General features: G+C 51.7%; 1 protein-coding gene and 1 long non-coding RNA gene across 3 annotated transcripts; both read right to left on the reverse strand.

The window, feature by feature from the left end:
- Nucleotides 1–6,351: 6,351 nt before the first annotated feature.
- Nucleotides 6,352–15,714, reverse strand: LOC123068272 (uncharacterized). Its single transcript, XM_044490803.1, has one exon. The coding sequence runs from the start codon at nucleotides 15,604–15,606 to the stop codon at nucleotides 13,384–13,386; it is 2,223 nt and encodes a 740-aa protein (XP_044346738.1). The 5' UTR covers nucleotides 15,607–15,714; the 3' UTR covers nucleotides 6,352–13,383.
- A 2,021-nt stretch (nucleotides 15,715–17,735) lies between these two features.
- Nucleotides 17,736–18,628, reverse strand: LOC123181440 (uncharacterized). Of its 2 annotated transcripts, none has more exons than XR_006491734.1 (3): nucleotides 18,248–18,628; nucleotides 17,990–18,096; nucleotides 17,736–17,903 (listed from the first exon to the last, which is right to left on the reverse strand). It is a non-coding gene; the product is annotated as an uncharacterized lncRNA (long non-coding RNA). The 2 variants fall into 2 exon arrangements; XR_006491733.1 differs by having other exon boundaries at nucleotides 17,990–18,105.
- Between the last annotated feature and the right edge of the window lie 4,783 nt (nucleotides 18,629–23,411).

Consider the following 23,411-nt stretch of genomic DNA (forward strand, 5'->3'; position numbering starts at 1 on the left):
CGCTGTTCGTCTCTAAGGGTGGGGCCTATGCTGCCGCGGCGAGGGCCCGGAAGCGCGCTGTGCGCGTGGCTCGGGCTTCGCGCGTGGATGGCCGCGGGCACCAACCGGGTGTTACTGCGGGAGGGGCTAAGGCTAGCCGCCATAGGCTTTTAGAGATTTGGTGCCCCATCCCCTCAGGGTTTAATTCCCTCGGTTTGCTCCCCCTGCCGCAGGCTAACGTTTCGCCCGCTGATTCGTCGAGAACGCCCAAGAGATCTCCTGCCCATCCCGCTCCCAATCGCCCGGCAAGTGTGGTCGCAACCCAGTGCGACAGCTCCGCTGTCCGAAGCGGCTGTTCGCCGGGCATTGACTGCAGGGGGAGTGATGGCCCAGCAGCGACTGTCACATCAGCGTTTACTTCCCCTGCCGGTGCGGGGGGAAGCCGATATCAGGACGCGCTCCTCTCCACTAACCATAGCCAAAAACCTACCCCGCGCCCTTTCATCCCCCCGCTATCCCTCTCGGGTTGTTTCCGCTGCCTCTCCACTCTCACATTTCGTCAGGGACTGCCGCGACCCTGTTCGTTGCCGACGCTGCCGTGTCTCGGGCCACCGCGCCGGATCACCGCGTTGCGCCATGGCGTCCCCTCGCAAGTCCGCGCACCGCCACGCCCCCTGCACCTCCCCACCCAGGCCGATGCCCTCCGCCACATCTCCGCCTCCACCGCCACCTCCTCCTGCCCGGCGCCCCGCCACACCGTACCCCTCCGCCGCCGCCCGTGCTGCCCGAGCCCTAGGTGACGTGCCCCTCCTCGGGGGGTTCAAAACTGGGGGCTCCAGTTCGCTGCCGGAGAGCATCCCTGAAGTGGGCAAGGAACTGCGGTTTCGCGACATATCCACCTCTGCTGTGGTGTCCTCTCCCCCGTCGTCCCCCGCCCCCTCCTCTCCGGTGACGAGCCACCCCGAGCCGGTCCTGGGCGGCGACCATGGTCAGGGGCTTGCGGCTGCGCGCCCTGCTCCCGGCGTTGACGGGTCGGGGTCCGGCCACGCTCCTACCTCCATCATGGGGTCGCTGGAAAGCTCGGAGTCCTCTCGGTCGTCAGGTCGCTCCATTGCTGCTGAGTCCCGCCGCCCGGACTCTGTTGAGGTCTTCATGCCGGACGGCGACTACTCCGCGGCCTTGCGGCTCGCGTTGGTCACCATCGAGCCTCCGAATGCCTTCTACAACGACACTGTGGCGGTGCAGGCTGCCCTCCTGCGTGACATCGGGCACATCCTCCCCGAGACCATCCCTTCGTCGATCGGGGCCATGTACCTGCGCTTTGCCACCCCGGCGGACCGTGAGGAAGCCATGCGCCACCAACCCTTCATGCACGAGGGCGCACGCATCGATCTCCATCGCGAGGAGCAGTATGCCCGCACGGAGGTGCACGTGGGGACGTGTGCCCTCCTCGCCGCCACTTGCTTCCCCTCCGAACACCTGAATCCTGTCGGCATCGCGGCGGCCTTCGCGCCCTTCGGCAAGGTGCTTGAGATTGACCCGTTGGTCCTCGCGGGGCGCGAGCTGGCCACGGTGAGGGTTGTGGTGCGCCTCCGCAACCCGCGGGATGTGCCCTGTGACATCTGGCCTATCGGCAATCGATGGGGTGTCAGGGTGATCTCCGTCTGGCCGGTGCGCGCGTGGGCCGTCTCCGACTCCTTCTCCAGAGATGGGCAGTACCTGCCCTTCTTCCATGACCCCCCGCCCCCTTTGCGCACAACTTCCCCGTCCTCTAGGGGGCGCCAGCGGGGCGGGGGCGCGGCGGCACCGTCAACGCTCCCTTCCGGGGGCGCGGCGGCATCGTCAACGCTCCCTTCCGGGGGCGCGGGCGTGGGAGTGGGCGGCGGCTTGCTTCGGTGCTGCGTGTGCTTGGAGCGCCGCCTCTCCCCGGCCTGGGGAGCGCTCTCCCCCGTGTGCTTGGAGCGCCGCCTCTTCCCGCCTCTCCTCTCCTCCTCGATTCGCCCGTCTCTGGCTCGAAAAGCTCCTTCTCTATGGTGACCATTGTCGAGCTGGACGGGGACCTGCCTGCTGCCGAGGTGACAGGAGCTGGAGGCGAAGCCAGGCGCAGTCTCCGTCTGGCAAGGAAGGAGAGTGCGGCCTGGGTTAGCGTCGAAGCCAAAGCCGTCAGACTCAAAGCCCTGAAAGAAGCTCTGATGGGATGCTCTCCCAGGCTCAAGGCGAAGGCAGAGGAAGACAAGATCCTTGATGGCGTTCTTGCCCCCTTAAGCAAGAAAAAAGTCGCTCGGCTGCTTCCATTCCCACTGCCCCGGTGCCTGCCCCGGCTGATGATTAGCGGCCCTGACTTTGTCACTGCTGTGGCGATGGCAAGCCGTGAGTCGTCGTTTATCCGCATCCCCTCGGGCTGGCTTGTATCTTTTCTTCGGTCTTTCCTGCACTACGCTGGTGTTTCCCTTAATTCGTGTTGCTATGGTGTTTGTCGTTGTAATGGGGAGTAGTTCCGTTAGGACTGTCCGTGTGTTGTTCTGGAATGTCCAGGGTTTGGGTTCTAAGGACAAATGCGACGTTGTCAAAAACCTTGTGATCTCAGCCAACCCTAGTCTTGTTTGCCTTTAGGAAAGTAAGCTTTCTGTCTTAGACTCCCGTAAGGCTGCTACCTTCCTTCTAGGGCGCATCACGGAGTTTCTCACCAAGGATGCGGATGGGAGCCGTGGAGGTGTGGTGACGGCCTGGGATCCTGCGCGTTACTCCCTGGTTTCCTCTTCTGAATCGCGTTTCTCTCTTACTGTCACGCTGGCTTGCACTTCCTCGGCCGCGCGTATGATGATTGCCAATGTGTACGGGCCCTCTGATCACTCCCTCGTGGATGTTTTCGTGGGAGACATGGTTGCCTTGCCTGCTATTGTCTCGGATGCCTGGCTCGTTCTTGGTGATTTCAATCTTATCCGTGATCCGTCAGAGAAAAATAATGATCGCTTTGACGTCAGGCGTGCCGCTAAGTTTAACTCTTCGATCAACTCTGCTGCCCTCCACGAACTGCATCTCTCGGATCGTCTATACACTTGGTCTAATCGGCAGAACCCCCCGACCTTGGCTCGCTTGGACAGGGCGTTTTTCGACAATAGGTGGGACGCGGCCTTCCCTGACTCGACTCTCTCCTCCTTTCCCCGCACCACGTCTGATCATGTCCCTCTTTTGGTGGCTGCTTCCACCAAAGTCCCCACCCCCTCTCGCTTCTTCTTCGAAAATGCTTGGTTAACCGACCCCCTTCTCCTCCCTTCCACTCTCCCTTCTTGGGTTAACTCGGTCCGAGGCACGGGCGCGGCTGGGATTCTTTCAGCCAAAAAGAAAGCATTTAGGTCTGCTTCCAAGGCTTGGAAAAAGCGTCACCGGTTCATCCCTACTTTTGATAACGACTGCCGGTTCTTGATCGGTTTCTTTGAATTTTTGGAGGAAAACCGTTCTTTGTCTGCAGAAGAATCAACACTGAGAGGTGACGCGTGCCAGGCGCTTGCGAGCTCGATTCTCCGCCAATGTGCTCACTGGCGACAACGCAGGAAGATGCGGGTGGTCTGTGAGGGGGACGAGAACACTCAGTTCTTCCACGCGTCCGCCTCTCACCGCCGTCGTTGCAATACAGTCGCCTCCCTGGAAGTCGAAAGGGTACGCGTGGTGGATCATGCAGGAAAGGCCGCCGCGCTACCGGGCTTCTTCACCGGCCTCTTAGCTTAGACGCGACGGCCCGTCTGGCGTTTCTCCCTCTCTGGGTTGTACGCCCACTCGGCGCGGGTGGACGGCCCGCCTCTCATCGCTCCATTCAGCCCCGCAGAGGTCAAGGCCGTGGTCGAGGCGTTGGACCGCACCAGTGCGCCTGGGCCCGACGGGCTAGGGCCTGCCTTCTACCAGGCGGCTTGGCGCGAAGTGGCGGATGATCTTCAGAGGCTGTTCGATGACCTCTGGTCCGGTTCTGCCTCCCTGGATGGGATTAATTGAGCTTATGTGGCTCTCCTCCCCAAGACAACCGATGTGCCGACGCCGGCTGATTTCCAGCCTGTCTCCCTGCAAAACGGAGATGTCAAGATCTTGTGCCGAGGGCTGACGACCAGGCTTCAAAAGCAGATTGTGGATCTGATTGATGAAGACCAGTCTGGATTCGTGAAAGGGAGGAGCATCTCTGAAAATTTTGTCTATGCCACTGAATTAGTCCAATGCTGCCACAAAAGGAAAACGCCAGCAGTTGTGTTGAAGCTAGACTTCTCCAAGGCTTTTGACTCGGTTAACTGGGAGAGCCTCCGTTCTATCATGGAGGTTCGTGGCTTCCCACCTGCTTGGTGCGGCTGGATTGACGGGATCCTCCGTTCATCCCGCTCGGCGGTCTTGCTGAATGGGGTGCCCGGAAAATTTTGAAATGAAGTGTGGTCTCCGCCAGGGGGATCCGATCTCGCCTTACCTCTTCTTGATCGTTGCAGACGTGCTGCATCAGCTGATCCGTCAGGATACGGTCATGAGGCATCCGCTGGTGCCCGGCTCCCCCGCCGTTGTGCTCCAATATGCCGACGACACGTTGGTACTCATGAGGGCAGACGAGGAGGGCGCGGTTCGTCTCCGTCAAATCCTGGATATGTTCGCGGAGGCGACTGGGCTGCGGATAAATTTTGCCAAAAGCACGCTCGTCCCAGTTCATGTTGATCAAGGGACCCAGGGTGTGGTCGCTCAGGCGCTGGGCTGCGCGGTTGGAGCTTTCCCGCAAACCTATCTCGGGTTGCCGCTGTCGTGGGAAAAACTGAAATTCACGGATTTTCTGCCGATGCTCGCAAGAGTAGATAAGTATCTTGCTGGTTGAGCGGCGCGCCTACTCTCACCCGCTGCACATTTGGTCCTTATCAACGCGGTTCTGGATGCCTTACCAACCTATGCCATGGCTGCCCTGCTCCTCCCCCCAGCTTTGATCAGAGAGCTGGATGCCATGCGGAGGGACTTTCTATGGAATGTTGCTGAGAGAGCCTCGGGAGCACAATGCTTGGTTGCCTGGGACAGGGTTTGCCGCGCGAAAAATGAAGGAGGGCTGGGGGTTCGCAGCCTTGCAGCCCAAAATGAATGCCTCTTGCTGAAAATGGTTCATAGACCTCATGTTGCTCAACGATCGCGGTGGGCGGCTTGGGTCTGGGCGGAGGCAAATGGGCGATCGCTGCTGGGCAATGGTGACCGTGCCCTGGGAGAGCAGGGAGTGGTCCTAGCCAGGCTAATCCCCCTGTACCGCGCGCTCTCTTCGGTGGAAGTGTTGGATGGCCGCACTGTCTCCTTCTGGATGGACCGATGGCTGCCATGTGGTCCTATCGCGGCAGCGTTCCTGCACTCTTCTCACACTCCATTTCGGTGGAGGTGACGGTCTGGCAAGTTCGAGCCGATGGGCTCCGCCAATACCTTGTGCTGCGCCTCACGCGGGGCGGGGAGCAGGAATTAGCTGTGGTCTCAACCATGATCTCAACCGCGCCGGTCCGAGGCGGGGAGGACGAGCGGTCTCTCATCCACATCGCCGCCCCAGGTGGGCGCCTGTCGTCTGCCAAAGCATACCGGCTGCTGAGGTTCGGCGGGAGGACCTTACATTGGGCGAAGTTCATCTGGGATGCGCGGGTGCCGTTCAGAGTCAAATTCTTCTGTTGGCTGATGGCGCAGCGACGCATTCACACCAGAGACGTGCTGCTGAAGAAGCACATTGTCGAAGCTGATGGGGCCGGGTGTCCAATCTGTGAAAGGGAGCCGGAGAGCGCGGACCATCTGGTCTTCTCCTGCCCGTTCGCAGCGGCTTTCTGGAGACATGTTGGCATCGAGGTCAATGCCGCAGCGGTTAACGCCTTGGATCTGCTGGCTTCTTCGGCGAGCTCAGTTGTCAGCTCTGCCCGAGATTTCACCATGCTCTGTTGTTGGCACTTGTGGAAACATAGGAATGCGGTGGTATTCCAAGGGCAGCGGCCCTCTCTCGCTCGGTTGCTGCGGGGCTGCCGGGAAGACGCTCTCTTGTGGCGTGGGCGCCTGAAAACGGATGCCCGGGGCCATGTTGATACTTGGTTAATGGCCCTGGAGTAGCAAGGGACGGACAGGCATCTCGGTGCACCCTTCAGTTTGTTCTATCCCCCCCCTTGTGTAATTCTCTTGCTAGGCATCTTAGTTGGTGCTTGTAATCTCTGGGGTTTTTGCCTCCTTGATTAATATATTCAGGTGGGGGAAACTCTCTCCCCCCAGTGAAAATTAAAAAAAAACAATGAAAACCATGGCACAAAAAAGTGAGAAAGAGAACTCTGTAGGCAGACGCGAAATTGATAGTCATACCGGAGACCGTGTGCGGGGCCTGCGTTGCCGGCCGATCCAGCACGACGTTGAGGGGCGTCGGACCCGTATCCTCGTCGCCCCCGGGGGCGACGGAAGGGGGCGCCGCCACAACCATGCTGTCTGGGAACGTGGGGCGCCCGCGCCGTCGCCTGCCTCCTCGACGGTCGGGGGCGCTGTCCTCCTTGGAGTTGGGAACCGGAAGGTTCTGCCGGGAGTCGGTGGCGGACGTGCCGACGTGAAGGGCGCCGCCATCACTGGTCAGGCGCGGCAGCGGCCAGGAGACGAACATTTCTTTAAAAAAAATATTATCCAGAGCAAGGGTATTTTGGGGATGTACAAGAACTGCTGCGTTTTGTCTCTTCTTTTTGACGGCAACGAGGACCAGCAGATGATGCTGCATCAATCATGGATGGCCCAGGCCACGGTGGTTCCTCGAACTTGATGGCGAGGCTTGGCCCGACGGGCGGGGCACCGGCTCCAATTGTTTGCCGTAGGCGGCTCTTCGTCGTCATCGTCCGCGGCGGTACTCTAAAAAATCTCAAAATTACACACGAGTGCCTTCACCCTATTATTCTCAATCTGGTAGAATGTTTTGCCGTCGACTAACCTGGTAGTAATCGAGCGAGCTGGTAGTTTGCGTTGTTTGATCAAGTAACCTGCTATAAGTAAGTGCAGGATTCTACAACTGCCTTTTTTTTTTGTGACATCCTTCTACAACTGTTTTTTGGTTTCATGCACGAGACCTGTAAAACATTTTCCTTTTCGCGAAAGAACAAGGGTCTCGTAATAGAGAATCCCTCACACATAAAAATACAGTCAGGTCCTTTGGGAACCATCCACCTTGCTCCACCCGTCCACCGGCACGAGTTGATGGTGTGCCGCCGCTCCGCTGTTGGTAGGGTCGATCACCCGTTATTGCTGCAAGACGAGACACGCGATGCTAAGGGCAAATCCACGGAGGCCTCTTAGATCAAGATTCGGACATATCACTTGCTGATGCAAATCAAGGGTAGCAAGGAAATGACAAATCAATTAATTCAGAGATACAACTCCAGGCTAGGCTGGTTTAGGAATTGCTTCAGCTTCGGCTTGTGCATAAGCCAGTTGTCCCAGTAGAATCTGCTTAAGCCGCGGTGAAAAGAAAAAACAGTGAAATTCATTTGATTGGGTTTCTAAAGGCTTATGGATCTTAGCTTATTTTTGGTGATGAATGGTGTAAAGTATAAAAACACCTTTCATGCTTGTTTCATTTACAAGATTGTTATTGTAAACTGCTTATTTGCACGAAATATCAATGTTATATCCGGTCCACACAAGAATTGGCATCACAACTAGAAAAATGTGAACAAGCAAGACTGTACAAATTCATTTGGTACAGTGAGCAAAGGATTTCAAGAACAGCATAGACACATCAGTAACATTGGTGGGGAAAAATATTCAAAAGCCATCAAATTCGGGTAGTAAAATGAAAGCTTAATATAGAGTACGGTCAGGAAACCAACATCCCATGAAGCTAGCAAATGTTCCAGCGAAAAAAGAAACAGGCCTCATCACGAAAGATTGAAAATGAACCAAATCTCTCATCAAGAATACAATCTGAACCCATCTCTGTTAATAATGAAAAGTTTCTCTTTCTCAGGTAAATATTGAAGCACATACAAACAAACCAGAAAGTTGTAATAAAAATGAACTGAAGGAGTACAGAGTACAACCACCAAACCAGAAAAACAAGATTACAACTAGATACTGAAGGAGACTACAGATTAGCTAGTGGGATGAAAAGTATCACAACAGAGTTTAAACAGTAGGTGATCAATAGACACCTTTTTTTCACCAGAGAAGCAGAGATATAGATGAACACAAATACAACCAAACCGGAGGAAAGAGATACACGGATACAAACCAAGACCGCCAAACCAAGAGTACAACTTGCTAGTCTCATGAGGCAGCATTTTTAAAGGAAAAGCGATGGGCACTTGGATCTGACAAACGTGTCTTCCGCGTGCTCCGTGATGATCCACACGGGGGTCGTGAGCTCGCCGCCACAGCTGAGCTGCTCGGCATGGGCCTCCCTGCTAGCCCGGATGGACGCGTACATGAGCAGATGCACCCACTCTTCTAGGATGAACTTTAACATGCGAGAATCATCCATATACTGTGTTAGCGAATATAGTTTCCGTAGCAGCCTCCAACTCTTTCCTTTACTTGTTCTACTCAAACTCTTGTAAAACCTTCCTTGTACGCCAAGGCTTGGCTTCGGCACATCAATATATACAGCCCACGACTCCCCCTCGAGGAGTAGGGAACGCTTATCATCTTACATGGTAATCAGAGCCACCTCTTCCCAAAACATCTAGCCAAAGATCAAAACCCTAAACCACATATCATTGTCTCCATGGCTTCCTCAGCCGGCGTTGCTCTTAACTTTGGATCGCCGCCGTCAGAGAAGCTCGCAAGAGGAAATTTCATCCTCTGGAAGACTCAGGTTCTCCCAGCCCTGCGAGGTGCGCAGGTTACTGGGCTCCTGGACAACTCCGATGCCGCTCCATCGAGGATGGTGGAGATCACGAAGGCGGATAAAACCACGGCCCTAGAGCCGAATCCCCTCTACGGGCCCTGGATCGCCAAAGATCAACAGGTCCTATCATATCTACTCAATTCTATGTCTCCTGAAATCCTTGCACAAGTCGTCGGGAAGGACTCCACCTACGAGCTCTGGACGACGGTGACAAATCTCTTCGCCTCGCAATCACAATCCCGGATCACCAATCTGAGGATCGCCATCACCAACACCAAGAAGGGCACCATGTCGAGCTCGGCGTATATGGCAAAGATGAAGAGCCTTGGGGATGAACTTGCTGCTGCTGGGCGCCCTGTCTCTGACCCGGAGATGGTGGACTACATCCTGGCGGGACTTGATCGCGACTACGACTCTGTGGTTGTAGCGATCGGTGCTGTCAAGAACGCTATCACCGCCGACGACCTCTTCGCTCAGATTTCTGCTTTTGATCAGAGGATGGAGATGCTGGGTGATTCATCTTCAGGAGGATTTCATTCATCGGCCAACGCAGTCTACAGAGGCCGTGGCCAGTCCCACGGCAGACCCCGTGGGCGAGGAGGAAGGGGGCGCGGCCGTGGTGATCGCGGTGACCGCGGTGACCGCCAGCCCTCTCCTGCAAACAGAGGCGGCGGATTCAGAGGACGCCCTCGACAACAACAACAACAGCAGGTGCGTGAACAGCAGCACGATTACCCGGAATGTCAGATATGCTATAGGCACCATCCAGGAGGCGCACGTATTTGCTGGTGGCGCTATGAAGAGAACGATCAGGAAGAGAAGGAGGCGCATGCTGTCTCCTATGGCGTAGATACAAACTGGTACGCCGACAGTGCAGCAACAAATCACATCACAGGTGAACTTGAGAAGCTGACAACACGGGAGAAGTACAATGGAGGCGACCAAATTCGCACGGCAAGCGGTTCTGGTATGAATATCACTCACATTGGTAATTCAATTGTTAAAAACCCCATGAAAAATTTGCACCTGAATGATGTCTTGCATGTCCCTCAAACATCAAAAAATCTTGTTTCCATTCATCGATTCACCCTTGATAACAATGTTCTCATAGAATTCTACCCTTATTTTTTCTTGGTTAAGGATTTGAGAACAAGGAGAATCATTCTTAGAGGACGGTGCGTGGGAGGCCTCTATCCACTTATATCATCATCATCTTCTTCACGGTCAAATAAGCAAGCCAACATTGTCACCAAGCCATCATCATCAAGGTGGCATAGTCGTTTAGGTCATCCATCTTCAGTCATAGTTAAATACGTTCTTAGCAAAAATAAACTCTCTTATAAGAATAGTGTTGAGTCAGTTTGTGATCCGTGTCAACAAGCAAAAAGTCATCAATTACCTTATTCCATCTCTACTAGTGTGTCTACTGCTCCTCTACAACTCATATTTTCAGATGTATGGGGGCCATCCCCTACTTCAGTTGGGAGATTTTCTTATTATGTAAGCTTTATTGATGACTATAGTAAATTTACTTGGATTTATTTGTTAAAGAAACGGTTTGATGTTTTCCAAGTCTTTCTCAATTTCCAAAATCTTGTTGAACGCAAACTGAACTCTAAAATCATTGCTATGCAAAGTGACTGGGGTGATGAGTATGAAAAATTGAATTCTTTCTTCCAAAAACTTGGCATATCACATCATGTCTCTTGTCCTCATGTTCACCAACAAAATGGATCTGCTGAAAGAAAGCATCGTCACATAGTTGATATGGGGCTTGCATTGCTCGCAAATGCATCCATGCCACTTAAATTTTGGGATGAAGCATTCTTAACTGCTACATATCTTATCAATTTGCTTCCAAGCAAAGTTATCAAATTTGAAACTCCTATTACACGACTCCTTGGTGTCACACCAAACTACACATCTCTTCGTGTTTTCGGTTGTGCATGTTGGCCCAATCTTAGACCCTACAATACACGCAAACTTGCTTTCCGCTCAAAAAAGTGTGTCTTTTTAGGCTATAGTCCCATGCATAAAGGGGTCAAATGTCTTGATGTTCCTAGTGGTAGGGTCTACATATCCCGAGATGTTGTCTTTGATGAATCCGTGTTTCCGTTTGCATCACTTCATCCCAATGCCGGTGCACTTCTTCGCAAGGAAATTCTTCTTCTTCCTCCACATCTTCGGTCTTTTGATCATGGGGGCAACAATTGTACTAATCAAAGTGACGATATTTCTACTAGTACTTGCTCTTCTCTGTTGCCTGTGCAGGTCTCTGGAGAAAACAGGGCTCAAATTGATCAAAATCCTGAAAATATAGCTCAAATTGATCCTATATTGCATGCTGAGGAAGAAGACGAACCTGGCACGGACAACGAAGGTGATCCGCGGCGCCTGGAACTCCTGTGCGCGGGCAGACCTCGAATCGCGCGAGCAGATCCGCCTTGGATCGCGCCTCTGTCAGCTGCGGCAATGAATCCAGGGAGGGCCACTCCCGCGCCGCCACCTCAGCAACAGGAGGGACCAGCAGTGGGGCCGGATCCCCCTCGCCCTGCGTGCGCCCGCAACCGCGGTCGGGCAGCGGATCGGCTGTGCCGGACCGGGCGGTTGGCCCTTGTGTGCGCTCTGGGGAGGCGGCCACACCTTCGGCTGCAGGATCATCTGCGCAGGAGGCGGCAGATTCCCTTGTGTCAGCACATGCAGGCTCGTCAGGATCTTCTGTGGCCAGCATTCCTGAGGTTCAGCCAGCAGCTTCTTCACGGGTTATGACACGTCTACAGAAAGGTATACGGAATCCTAAAATAAGAAAAGATGGAACTATACCATATGGAATGTTGTGTATTTCAGGAGAGCCAACAACGTTGAGTAGTGCACTTGACGATCCTAAGTGGAAGAAGGCAATGGATGAGGAATATTCTGCACTTATGAGGAACAAAACCTGGCATCTTGTACCAAACCCAAAAGGCAAAAATATCATCGATTGTAAATGGGTGTACAGAATCAAAAAGAAGGCAGATGACTCCATTGACAGGTATAAAGCACGTCTAGTTGCAAAGGGCTTTAAGCAACGTTATGGTATTGATTACGAGGACACCTTTAGTCCTGTTGTGAAAGCTGCAACTATCAGACTTGTGCTAGCCATTGCTGTATCCAAGGGTTGGAGCCTAAGACAGCTAGATGTACAGAACGCATTTTTGCATGGTGTTCTGGAAGAAGAAGTGTTCATGAGACAACCACCTGGATATGAGGATAAGGAATCACCACATTATGTTTGCAAGCTTGACAAAGCACTCTATGGTCTAAAACAAGCACCCAGAGCATGGTACTCCAGATTAAGCTTACAGTTGAAATATCTTGGTTTCATTGCCTCTAAAGCTGATATGTCTTTGTTTATTTATAACAAGGCTGGAGTAGTCATTTTTGTGCTTATATATGTTGATGATATCATAGTTGCAAGTTCTTCACAAAATGCTACTAATGCACTTCTGCATGACTTGAGCTCAGAGTTTGCCTTGAAAGACCTGGGTGACTTGCATTTCTTCCTTGGGATTGAAGTTAGAAAAACTCAAGATGGTATTGTGTTAAATCAGGAGAAATATATCATTGAGCTTTTGTCTCGCATGGGAATGAAGAATTGCAAGCCAGTACCTACACCTTTATCTTCCTCAGAAAAACTCTCAGCATATGAAGGTGAGCCACTTCAAGAAGAAGAGAGCACAAGGTACAGAAGTATTGTGGGAGCATTACAATATCTAACTCTCACACGTCCAGATATCTCATTTGCTGTTAATAAAGTTTGTCAATATCTTCATGCTCCCACTTCCGCACATTGGTCAGCTGTCAAGAGAATTGTAAGATATGTGAAGCATACTATGGGAACAGGACTTCACTTCAAACGTTCTGGCTCCTCTCTTGTGAGTGCATTCTCTGATGCTGACTGGGCAGGATGCAGTGATGATAGAAGATCAACTGGAGGTTTTGCAGTGTTCTTTGGGTCCAATCTTATTTCTTGGAGTGCTAGAAAGCAAGCAACTGTGTCACGATCAAGCACAGAAGCTGAATACAAGTCCTTGGCGAATGCAACTGCTGAAATCATTTGGGTTGAATCACTTCTTGAGGAATTGGGGATCAAGAAAAATCGTATCTCATGTTTATGGTGTGATAACTTGGGAGCAACATACTTGTCTGCAAACCCTGTGTTTCATGCAAGAACAAAGCACATAGAAATTGATTTTCACTTTGTGCGAGAGAGGGTTGCAGCAAAGAAACTTGAGATATGGTTTATTCCCTCTAAGGATCAAGTGGCGGACGGCTTTACAAAGGCTTTACCAGCAAGACCGTTTGAGGAGTTCAAGAGTAATCTTAATCTAGGGTAGTTAAGATTAAGGGAGGGTGTTAGCGAATATAGTTTCCGTAGCAGCCTCCAACTCTTTCCTTTACTTGTTCTACTCAAACTCTTGTAAAACCTTCCTTGTACGCCAAGGCTTGGCTTCGGCACATCAATATATACAGCCCACGACTCCCCCTCGAGGAGTAGGGAACGCTTATCATCTTACATACTAAAGTTCCTGCAGACGTGGAATCCAGCACGCAAGTTTACGCATACTTTTTTCCACGTCAGTATCCCTCCAATCAGGTATTTGGCGTAGCAGGACCCGAGCGAAATGAGTTCCTTCCAACAGAGTATCAAGGCCCTCGAGACGATCCTTCCTTAATTCTTTCCTGATAGCAGAAGTTGGGTCCTTGAGATGATGCACATTTTTCAGCATCCACTTAGCAAGCTCATTAGCCTTCTCTTGTTTTGTTGTATAACTACTGGGATTATCCTTCTCTTTAACTTTCCCTATCTCCTTCAGAGTAGTGCGGGCATTCTCGTACAGGCTGCGGAGCTTGAGGCCCGGCAGCATGCTGGGGCGTTTGGAGAGGAGGAACACCATGTAATCTGATATCGCCTTGATTGCCTTCCCATCATCTTGGAGCGCTGCGGTGTGGTTACTTGAGAGGAAAACATCCGTGGCGGTGTGCCATATGAGGACGGCGTCTTGAAGCTCAGGAGGGAAATCCGTGGACTTGGGGGGAGCAGCTTGATTGTTGGGGTTGTTGAGCTTGAGCATGGACTGGTCATGAATGGAACCGACGTGGACATTTCTCCAGAGACAAGCTTGCTCATAGGTTTCAGGCGGGGCTTGATCATACCTCCAGCAATCATCAGTTTGTTGCTCATAGGGACCGGATGAGGTCATTGCGGCTTCCTCGCAAGGGCAATGGTGCGCCCATGCAGGAGGTACATTGTCCATACCACTGCAGATCCACTCCCTGGGGCAGGGCAGCAACGGAGGGCTTGTTCGGTTAATTCCTCCCACAGGGGGAACCTTCTCTGGTTCTTCCTTATCTTTGCAACCGGTGCCAGTCGGTTTCTGGGGAGGAGGGAATAAATCTGCACATAGAACCTTGAACACCAGCTTCTTGACAAGGTATGGAATCTCAGAGTCTCTGGAGTGGTCTTCCGATTCAATCTCCAGTCTGGATACGCTGTATAGGCTGTGCCTGTTTCCTGCGGTGCACTGGTCCAACAAGTTGCGCTGCCCGAAGGTGCCCGCCCACCTTCTGTAGCTTTTGTTGGGATCCTTGGGACATGCGCATGTCCACAACCACAAGGAGAACCGGGAGAGAAACTGAGACACACCCCAGTAACGGAGCTTCTTCCATCCTCCCCGGCAACATAATTCATGCTTCAACCAATTGTGTGGCAGGCGTTTGAAGTATGAATATGTCCATGCTGATGCTAGTGCTCCGAACAGCCATCTCAAGTCGAGGAAGAGGGTCGTCCACAGCAATATGTAACTGACATCTTTATCTATTGGCTCCATGCCCTTTTTGCAGTGGAGAAAAAACAGCAGCAGCGCAGTGGCGGTGAGGGGCGGTGAGGCCACACGGATGCAATAGCCATGGCAGGTGTGGACTACGGATGCCTTGGTGTAGAGGATATCATATATAAGGGAGAGTTCCATCTCCACTACCTTGCACATACTCTCCCATCTATCAGTGAACATGCTTCTGATGGCGTCATGATCCATTTTTTTATCATCCCTATCACCCATTTTTGCCTTATAATCACAGAAGGCTCCCTTGCAGATCTCGAACAGGTCATGAGCAATCAGCAGGGCTTCCTCATCTTCCAGGTTCAGCTTCCGTTGATCTCTATAATCATCAAGTTTGATCGTCTGCTTGTTGGATAACCCGCTCTTCCGGATGTGGCCCAAGTCGCTTCGCCATAGTGCCAGCATACCCTCCAGATGCTTCAAAAGGCCCAGGGCTAACATGATGCCAGCCGCCCAGCGCAAAAACCAGTCAGCAGAACATTCAGTAAGTATATACCTACACACAATGAAGCAGGATCCCAAAGATAAGGGGATCTCTATCACGATTAGGCGCTCCCAGAGCTTAATGTCCTCTGTTGCGTAGGCGCTGATGTTGTCCGACCGAGCATGGTGCATCAGGAGGAATGGCACCCAGAATGCGACGGTTATCTTGTCGTGCGGCTCGGTTTCAAGGTACAGGTTGCCGATGACATATGCCGGGCCCCAGTCAGTCAGCTGGTACGCCACCCACACTAACACTCTCTTCCAAGATCTCTTCCAGTTCCAACCTTTGTCTTCACGCCGGCGGCTGTCGGAGAAGATGGCGAGGATGAGATACATGCCTAAGCTGACAAGCGGCACTATCCGGAACACAAGGAAATTCAATCGCGTCACCAGAGCTTCCACCCATGCTATAGCCATTTCGCTACCTCCTGCATACACTGCAATCACTAGTAGAAAAATGGCCTTTGGTCGCGGTTCGCAACTGCCATTAGTCGCGGTTGCGCAACCGCGACCAGACGGGCGCGACTAAAGGCCCCCCCCTTTAGTCGCGGTTGCTTAAGAACCGCGACTAAAGTCCCGTCCACGTGGGCGGAGGACCTTTAGTCGCGGTTCTTGTGGCTAACCGCGACTAAAGGCCGCCACAGGTTTTTGAAAAAAAAAATTGAATTTTTTTTTTCAAATTTCTGAATTATTTTAACCTCTAGTCTCTAATCACCACCCCTCATCACTTCTCAATTTATTCTTTTATCACCCCTCATCATTCCAAATCATCTAACTTCCCAACCGGTCACCCATCCCTCTCACTACTCCAGCCCAAGCACGCTTAACTTCCGGGTTCTATTCTCCCACGCTCCAAGTCTGCACTTGTTGTTTTCCTGACAATAATAAGATGTCAATCCTATTAACCTTCAGGAATTTTGCTTGAGCATGAAGTGACACATTTCACTGTTTGAGTTTGAAACTATTGTTTTAAAAAACAATAATTATTTAGTAACACTAATATTTCTTGAATAATTAGTTTGACCATTGTTTGACCACAGTTTGACCACAGTTGACCACAGTTTGACCAGATTTGACCAAAATTGAAATAATTAAAATAATTATTTAGTAACACTAATATTCTAGAATAATTAGTTTGACCATTGTTTGACCATAGTTTGCCCACTGTTTGAATTTTTTTCAATTTTTTCCACTCTAGATCTTACAAGCCCCGTAACTTTTTTTCTATTAGGTTTTTGAGGATTTTGAAAATGTTTAACGGGGTTCCCCCCGTTAAATTTGGATGTAACTTTTCGAGTAGATGATTTTTCATATAAAAAACTTTTTCATCCGAGTTAGTATGCAAAAGTTATGCCCATTTTTACAAATTTCAGAGAGATTTTGCAAATAAAGTCAAAATTCACATTTGCAAATTTTCCCAACAACTAGACCACATATCACATGAGAAACTTATTTTCTTTTATTTTTTTAACATTTCCATTATTTTCTTTTATTTTTTTTAAAACTGAAAAGGCGATCCGGGGGGGGGGGGTAGAGTTTGAAAATGGGACCTTTAGTACCGGTTCGTGGCACGAACCGGGACTAAAGGTCTCAGCCCCATTAGTTCCGGTTCGTGCCACAAACCGCGACTAAAAGGGAGGAGCTTTAGTCGCGGTTGGCCTGGCCAACCGCGACTAAAGGCCTTTGGGCACCTTTAGTCGCGGTTGGCCTGGCCAACCGCGACTAAAGCCCGCGAGCGCCCTGGGCCCAGGCATTTGGTCGCGGTTCATCTGCCGAACCGCGACTAAAGACTTCATTAGTCGCGGTTCCTACAGTTTCACGACTAATGGGGCTGGACGGAAGCCTCTTTTTCTACTAGTGAATCAAGATAAGTTTGTTACACTGGCATCACGTATGCAAGCATGCATCATCTGGTATGGGTTGCATCTGCATGCTAGAGAGAGGTTAATAAGGAGCAAAAAGCAGGATAAAATGCGACATACCGGCATGCAGCAGCTACCTAGGCAGATTGATGCTTCCACCTTCTAGAGCAGGCTTAAGACAAGAGTAGCTCCTGAGTATTGCGTCTAGAGATAGGACTGGCATATGGGCAGTTCTAAGTTGATCCAGTAATAGCTTACCCTGCAAAGAGTTACCTAACCAGGTTTGGTGCATTTTAGTATTTGATCCATTAAACAATAGCTATTATGCATCAAGATTCCTCTGAAGTCCTAAGAAAATAGGAGGTTGTCAGGGACAGTTTTCTTTGGCTAGTGTTGTTGTCTCGATCTGAAATAAGGATGCAGTGTTTGGCAGATCTATATGCAAAATTGGTCCTTTTTTGATAAAAGGTGGATTTTATTGGCTTAAAATGAAGCATCAAGAGGATACAAACGCTATGAACATACACTCAGCCTCTGCATAGGTAAGATGCACACCAGTGGCGGAGCCAGGATTGGCTGACGCCCCGGGCGAGAAACTAAGGGCTAAAAACTACCCTAAAAAAATTCCAGTTTCAAGGCATACGAAAGTGAATCTATATTGCACAACTGATAATACACCAAACATAATATTCAACGGCAATATTTGTTCCATGATGGGTTAACTAATAAAGCAAGAAAAATCAAAAGAAATATGTAGCGTATATAAATGATACAAAAGATTGATACAAAATCAATGGATTGGTTGATCTGAGCCTCCCATGCCTATATCTTCAATAGCAGAAGATGCTAAACCTTGAATATAATTTTTGAAATGCAAATCAGTGCATAATATAGCAGGTAAAAGGAGTTAATGATAGATGCAAAATTTGAGAACTTACGTCTAGGACAAGGCAAAAGGCATCTGCGATTGCGATAACCTTAAAATCGCTTAATGAACTTGAAAAAATGAATTGAATGTCTTGTTTCGGTTACTCATCTTGCCTTCCTGTAAGATCTTATAGAAACAAAATTACTAAATGTCTAAATAGGTTTCCACATCTAACAATCAGTGGCATCTAGCAGTGAAAATCATCATTCAGTGACATCTACTAGAAAACAAAACAAAGGCATCAAGGCATCAAGGCATTAAGCAATACCTCTCTGCTCTGCTCAGTATTGCGGCTCAGCTCCTGGCAAACCAGCACCTCGCCGGACGCCAGGAAGAAGGGATCGAGCACCTCGCGGAGGCCAAGCCTCGCCGGAGTCGCCGCCACCGCGCCTCGCCGGACGCCAGGAAGAAGGGATCGAGCACCTCGCGGACGCCAAGCCTCGCCGGAGTCGCCGCCTCCACGCCTCGCCGGACGGAGCAGCAGCGCGCAGCGCGGCAGTGGCGCAACCTGACGCCCGCATGACCGCAGAAGGGATCGAAGGGGCGGGCAACGGACCGGGGGGGCAGGGACGGCTGGTCCTGGTCGCCTAGGGTTTGTCAAGTCGGGGGAAGAAGGGGCGGCTGGTTTCGTTCGTCCACCGTGCGGACAGGAAGCAGGCAGGGATGGCCTGGGCGCTGGGCGATTGGGCCAGTTAGCCGGGCTGCCTGGGCTTGGAAGTGGGCTGCGCCCCAGGCCGAACCAATTATATATAGGCTAAGAAAAATCCCACGCCCCAGGCAATGGCCTGGGCTGCCTGGGGCCCAGATCCGCCCATGAAGCACACAATCAACACTCAACACCAACACACACTCAAGACCAAAGCAATGCGTAGGCAAGGAAAAAAAAATGTCAAAGGGATTAGATCCACGATCGGCAAAGTATAGCAATGACCGTATATGCACCATCCATTTCATAACACCACACACACGACGAATTTCTTTGGAGGTCATTTAGGAAGCAGCAACCACCTGTCAGTATCTTCAGATATGATTATGGTGGAGTCAAGAATCTGAAAGATGAGGAAGCCTTGTTGGTTGCTCATGACCTGATCGAGATCTGCAATGGAGCCTTCTGTGATTATACGGGAAAAATGGATCATAATGCCGCCATGAGAAGCAGCTTCTGGGGTCAACGGGAGAATATATATATATATATATATATATATATATATATATATAGAGAGAGAGAGAGAGAGAGAGAGAGAGAGAGAGAGAGAAAAGCAAAGATAAAAAGTTTCGCTGGCGCGGCTGCAATCACAAGCGCTCATTCGCGTGGGGATCTGGTCCATCCTCTTACCTCTTTTGCATTTTCATTGCATTTTTCATTTGATGCTTTTTACCTCTTATAGAGGAAGTGGACCAGGCGGGCTGCAACATGGCAGAACTAGGCTGCCAAGTGCGCAGTGCTGCAGGCTTGGACCACCGGCCTTCGGCCCATGCTGCGCGCAGGCGGGCCATGGAGAACCTTTGCATGAAGGTTCGAACCTCCCCCTCTTTTTCGGGTATATGCATGATGGAATAGACAACAGAAACTATCCGGTAATGAAAAACGGAATAAACTATTAAATGGCAAAGTATGCAAGCGTCTTTGCATATGAAAAATGGTAATGAAACGCGGGACGAGATATAGAGAGTATGCAAGCGTCTTTGCATATGAAAGCATCAATTCAACAGCAAAGAGCTAAATTATTTCTGGAAAGATGCTTCATAACATAAAATGGCAAAGTCACATTCCGGCTTACAAGCTCATCAAGAGCTAAATTATAAATGAAAAATGAAACCTCGCCCGCCACAGAATGATAATTTTCATGGATACATAGCTCAGCAACTAGGATATCAACTGATTTGGTAATTCTACGCACGTGGGAATGTTTTTGGCCATGGCATGTAGACCGTGGTCACCGACACCACAGACTCTGGGTTGAACGAGTTGATGACTTTAACAACGTGACATTTGTCTGTATCAAGCATGTATATCCATGGGCAAAAATCAAACGTCATTATTGCGTATGCAAAGTTCTCTCCAAGAGCTCTAATCTTCATGCTGTTAGAAGCAGTCTTGCCAGCAGAAGATTCACCCCCACAGCACCTTGTCTCCCAGAATGATGCCGGAATATGGCCATCGAACAACCGCCGCAGGTTGCATGTACTGCGCAAGATCCAGTTCTTCTCTTGGCTAGCCATGTCACAGGACCATCGATGCATGCTGTCACCAACAAGACGAACCAAGCAAAGCTCGGACTTCCCACACCTTGCAATCATGTAATCCATGTTCACGGCCGTGCTAAATGATTCAGGCAAGTTTACTATCCCGCCCCCTTTGACAGCTCACACGAGAAAAGTACACCCACAGCATACATCATATACAGCACTCCGTCTATAACGAGAGCCCGCGGGGTTTCATGAGGAACGCGGGGGGGGGGGGGGGGGGGGGGGGGGGGGGGGGGGGGTCATGCATTTATAGGGAAGGACACATTGACCCACCATCTTTCCTCGATGAGTGTGCAAACGCGAAGACAGTAAGCACCGTGATGGATGTACGGACCATCATGTACCTGCGGGTAGCCGTGGAAGAAGGCCTTGACGCCGTCGATGACGACGAAGCACGCACAAACAGCCGCGGGTGCTTCTTGGAAGAAGTCGTCGGAAGGCAGAAGGTGGCGAGTTGTGGTAATAGGATCAAGGAGTGAGCGCTTGGCGTACCCTCTCGGCGCCACCTTCTCCCTCACGACAACCTCGCCGTAGCCTGAGAAGAGCACGGTGTCGAGGCTGAAGTCGTCGGCGAATGCAGCCTCCACCTCCCAGGCATGCGCACGGAGGGCCGAGCCCATGCCCGGCATGGGGGTAAACTCGACATACCTCATGTCGTGCCCCCACACGCCGTACTCGACGACGATGCCGAGAAGAGGAGGCGATCTTTCCTCCATGAACTTGAGAAGCATCTCCTCCCTTAGAGCGGCGCTTGCCCAGGCCTTAGACACCACACCAGAACGAAGGATGCTTTTGACACTGTCTACCCTAACAAGAACAGCTTCTACCAAATAGTCTAGGCCTAAAACTTGGGAGGTGGAGTCCTCAAAGCCGCCGCTGCCGACGGATGCTAGGAGGCGGTCAGTTGCTCGGCTGCGGACACGAACTTGGGACATGGGGACGGTGGCCATTGCTCGGCTGCTTTTTTGCCCAGGAAGTGTATGCTCAAGGAAGAAGAAGCAACGGGCGCGGAGAGGAAAAGCCTCTGCGACCACGGTGATCTTGTACAGCGGGTTGGGCTGGTGCAGGAAAGCAAGGCTAGCTGTATTAAATCGCGCGCTAGGCCTTCTGGCAGCTTCAGGTCTAGAATGCACAGAACAGGCTGCAGCATGGGACGAACCAAGTGGAGGCAAGCTCCATCATTTCCCCGTCAGCTAGCATGGCGCAATATTTGCACCAGAAAGTTGACCGTGGACTTGCCAAGCACTGTTGTTGAAGAGGGGGCGCACGCACAAAAGTGTTTGGTTTATAACCAACGGAATCTAACGTACGACCAGGGGGCGGCCCGTTTGGCACATCCGTGAGGCGCGCGTAGACATGCACCGTTGCTTGCATGGGGGCGGCTGCCACGGCCCGCGGACTCGGGCCAACGTTTTGTTTGTACCGTGGAAGTTTTGTACTCTTTTTTTTTGGCCGGTGAGCGAGTGAAAAGCATGGAGGAATGGATCGACCAGGCCAGCCGTCGTTTGTACAATGCATTCGAGGAATTCCTGAAACACAACTGCAGGATCTACAGCCGCGATTGGCAAAAATCGGCCATGTCGAACGACGTGGGAAAGTCTATCTACATCTCAAACTCGCCACCGTCATCGATGCCACTCTCCTCCTCATCGGCACACAAACCCCTCGAATGGTGATGGCCGACGTCAGATCGATGATCGATCCGTCACGGTACAAGCCGACGCTGTCCACAAGGCCACGTTTCTGCAGCGCACAGTTTGTTTCCAGCATACGAGGCACAGGAGAATGTGACTCCGTCGTCGCGGGGGGCGCAGCCGCGTCGTGCGGCCAGTCTATCGGGGCTGCATGGTCAGTAGGGGACGTTTGCGGAAGACGGCGTCCTTGACGGGGAGGCAGGAGACGGCGTTGCTGAGGAGCGCGCCGGGGAGGCGGCTGAAGTGGTCGACGGAGTCTTCGGGGAGGAGGGCGAAGAGGCGAGCGCCGGCCATCACGGGCGGCTCTGGGAGGGCGCAGTGGGTGTAGGAGAGCAAGTGGGCGAGGAAGCCCTCCACCTGATCCGGGTCAAAGAATAGCTGCCGGAACATCTCCGTCATCACCGGGCTCATGGGAAAGGCAGGCACCCCGGTGTCCATGGCCGTCGCCGGAAGCGCCGCGGCCGGGACGAGGGTTTTTAGCGGCGCGTGCTCTCTGTGGAGTGGAGTGGAGTGGAGTAGAACAGCGAAGGAGAGGGGAAATTGCTCCCGAGCTGTGGGACCAAATGTCATGGGGCTTCTCTAAAAAAAAGTGTCCCGGGGCTAGTGGGGTTTGAGAGGGTTCCGCGAAAGATTCATCGAACCCTTCAAAGGGCACTAATCTGCACCGGCGGGCCGGCCCAATCGTTTAGACGGTCGCGTCTAGCCATTGGATCTGAACCGTGTGGTCCGTTGAATAAAAAAAAGGTTTGCCCCGCATCTTCTTCCTCTGGCTAGGACCGTATCTGTCGCTCGTGTGCGCCACACGCCTCCTCTCCCTTCCAGTTGTTGTCCTAGTCGCCAGTCCCCACCCATGCCGGCCGTCCTCATTGCCAAGGAGGACGGCATGGATGTTCTCGCATTGGAGGCGTGTGTCCGGGTGGTTGATTTTTGCTGGATATGAACACTGTCGGTCAGTCAGGTCCGTTTGAGGCGCCTGGATGTTCTTTTTTCGTGACCGTAATGCGCCCCGGCGCCCCGGCACAACGTTTTAACCCGAGTCGGAGGCGGCCGTTTAGCCAACCGCCGATCTGAACCTAACATCCACAACTGGGCCAGGCTTAATACCAACTATAACTCAACGCAGCAAAACCTGACATCTAAGACCCGACCCCCCAACCAAGCACTTGCCGTGGTATTGGGCACACGCTAGTCCTCCGCTTTCTCACATGCCGCCGCCGCAAAATGCGACAACTCCATCTTCAGATCTGTACCCACGCATCATCCTTTGCCGGTATAGCTACCACCGACGACACCATGTGTCCAAACGACACCACCCTCCTGGCGGGTGTAAAGTTTAGCACATCGTTGCCCTGTTGATACACCTTAGCACCATGCCGCCAAGTACGCAGCAGCCGACACAGGGTGAAATTTTTGGAAGAGATGTCTTTGTGTAGAACCTGGTGAACCGCCAAGACCAAGTGTACCACCGGACGGGCAGGCATGACTTGA

Source organism: Triticum aestivum, chromosome 1A (assembly GCF_018294505.1).
Source record: "Triticum aestivum cultivar Chinese Spring chromosome 1A, IWGSC CS RefSeq v2.1, whole genome shotgun sequence".
Classification (NCBI taxonomy): Eukaryota; Viridiplantae; Streptophyta; class Magnoliopsida; order Poales; family Poaceae; genus Triticum; species Triticum aestivum.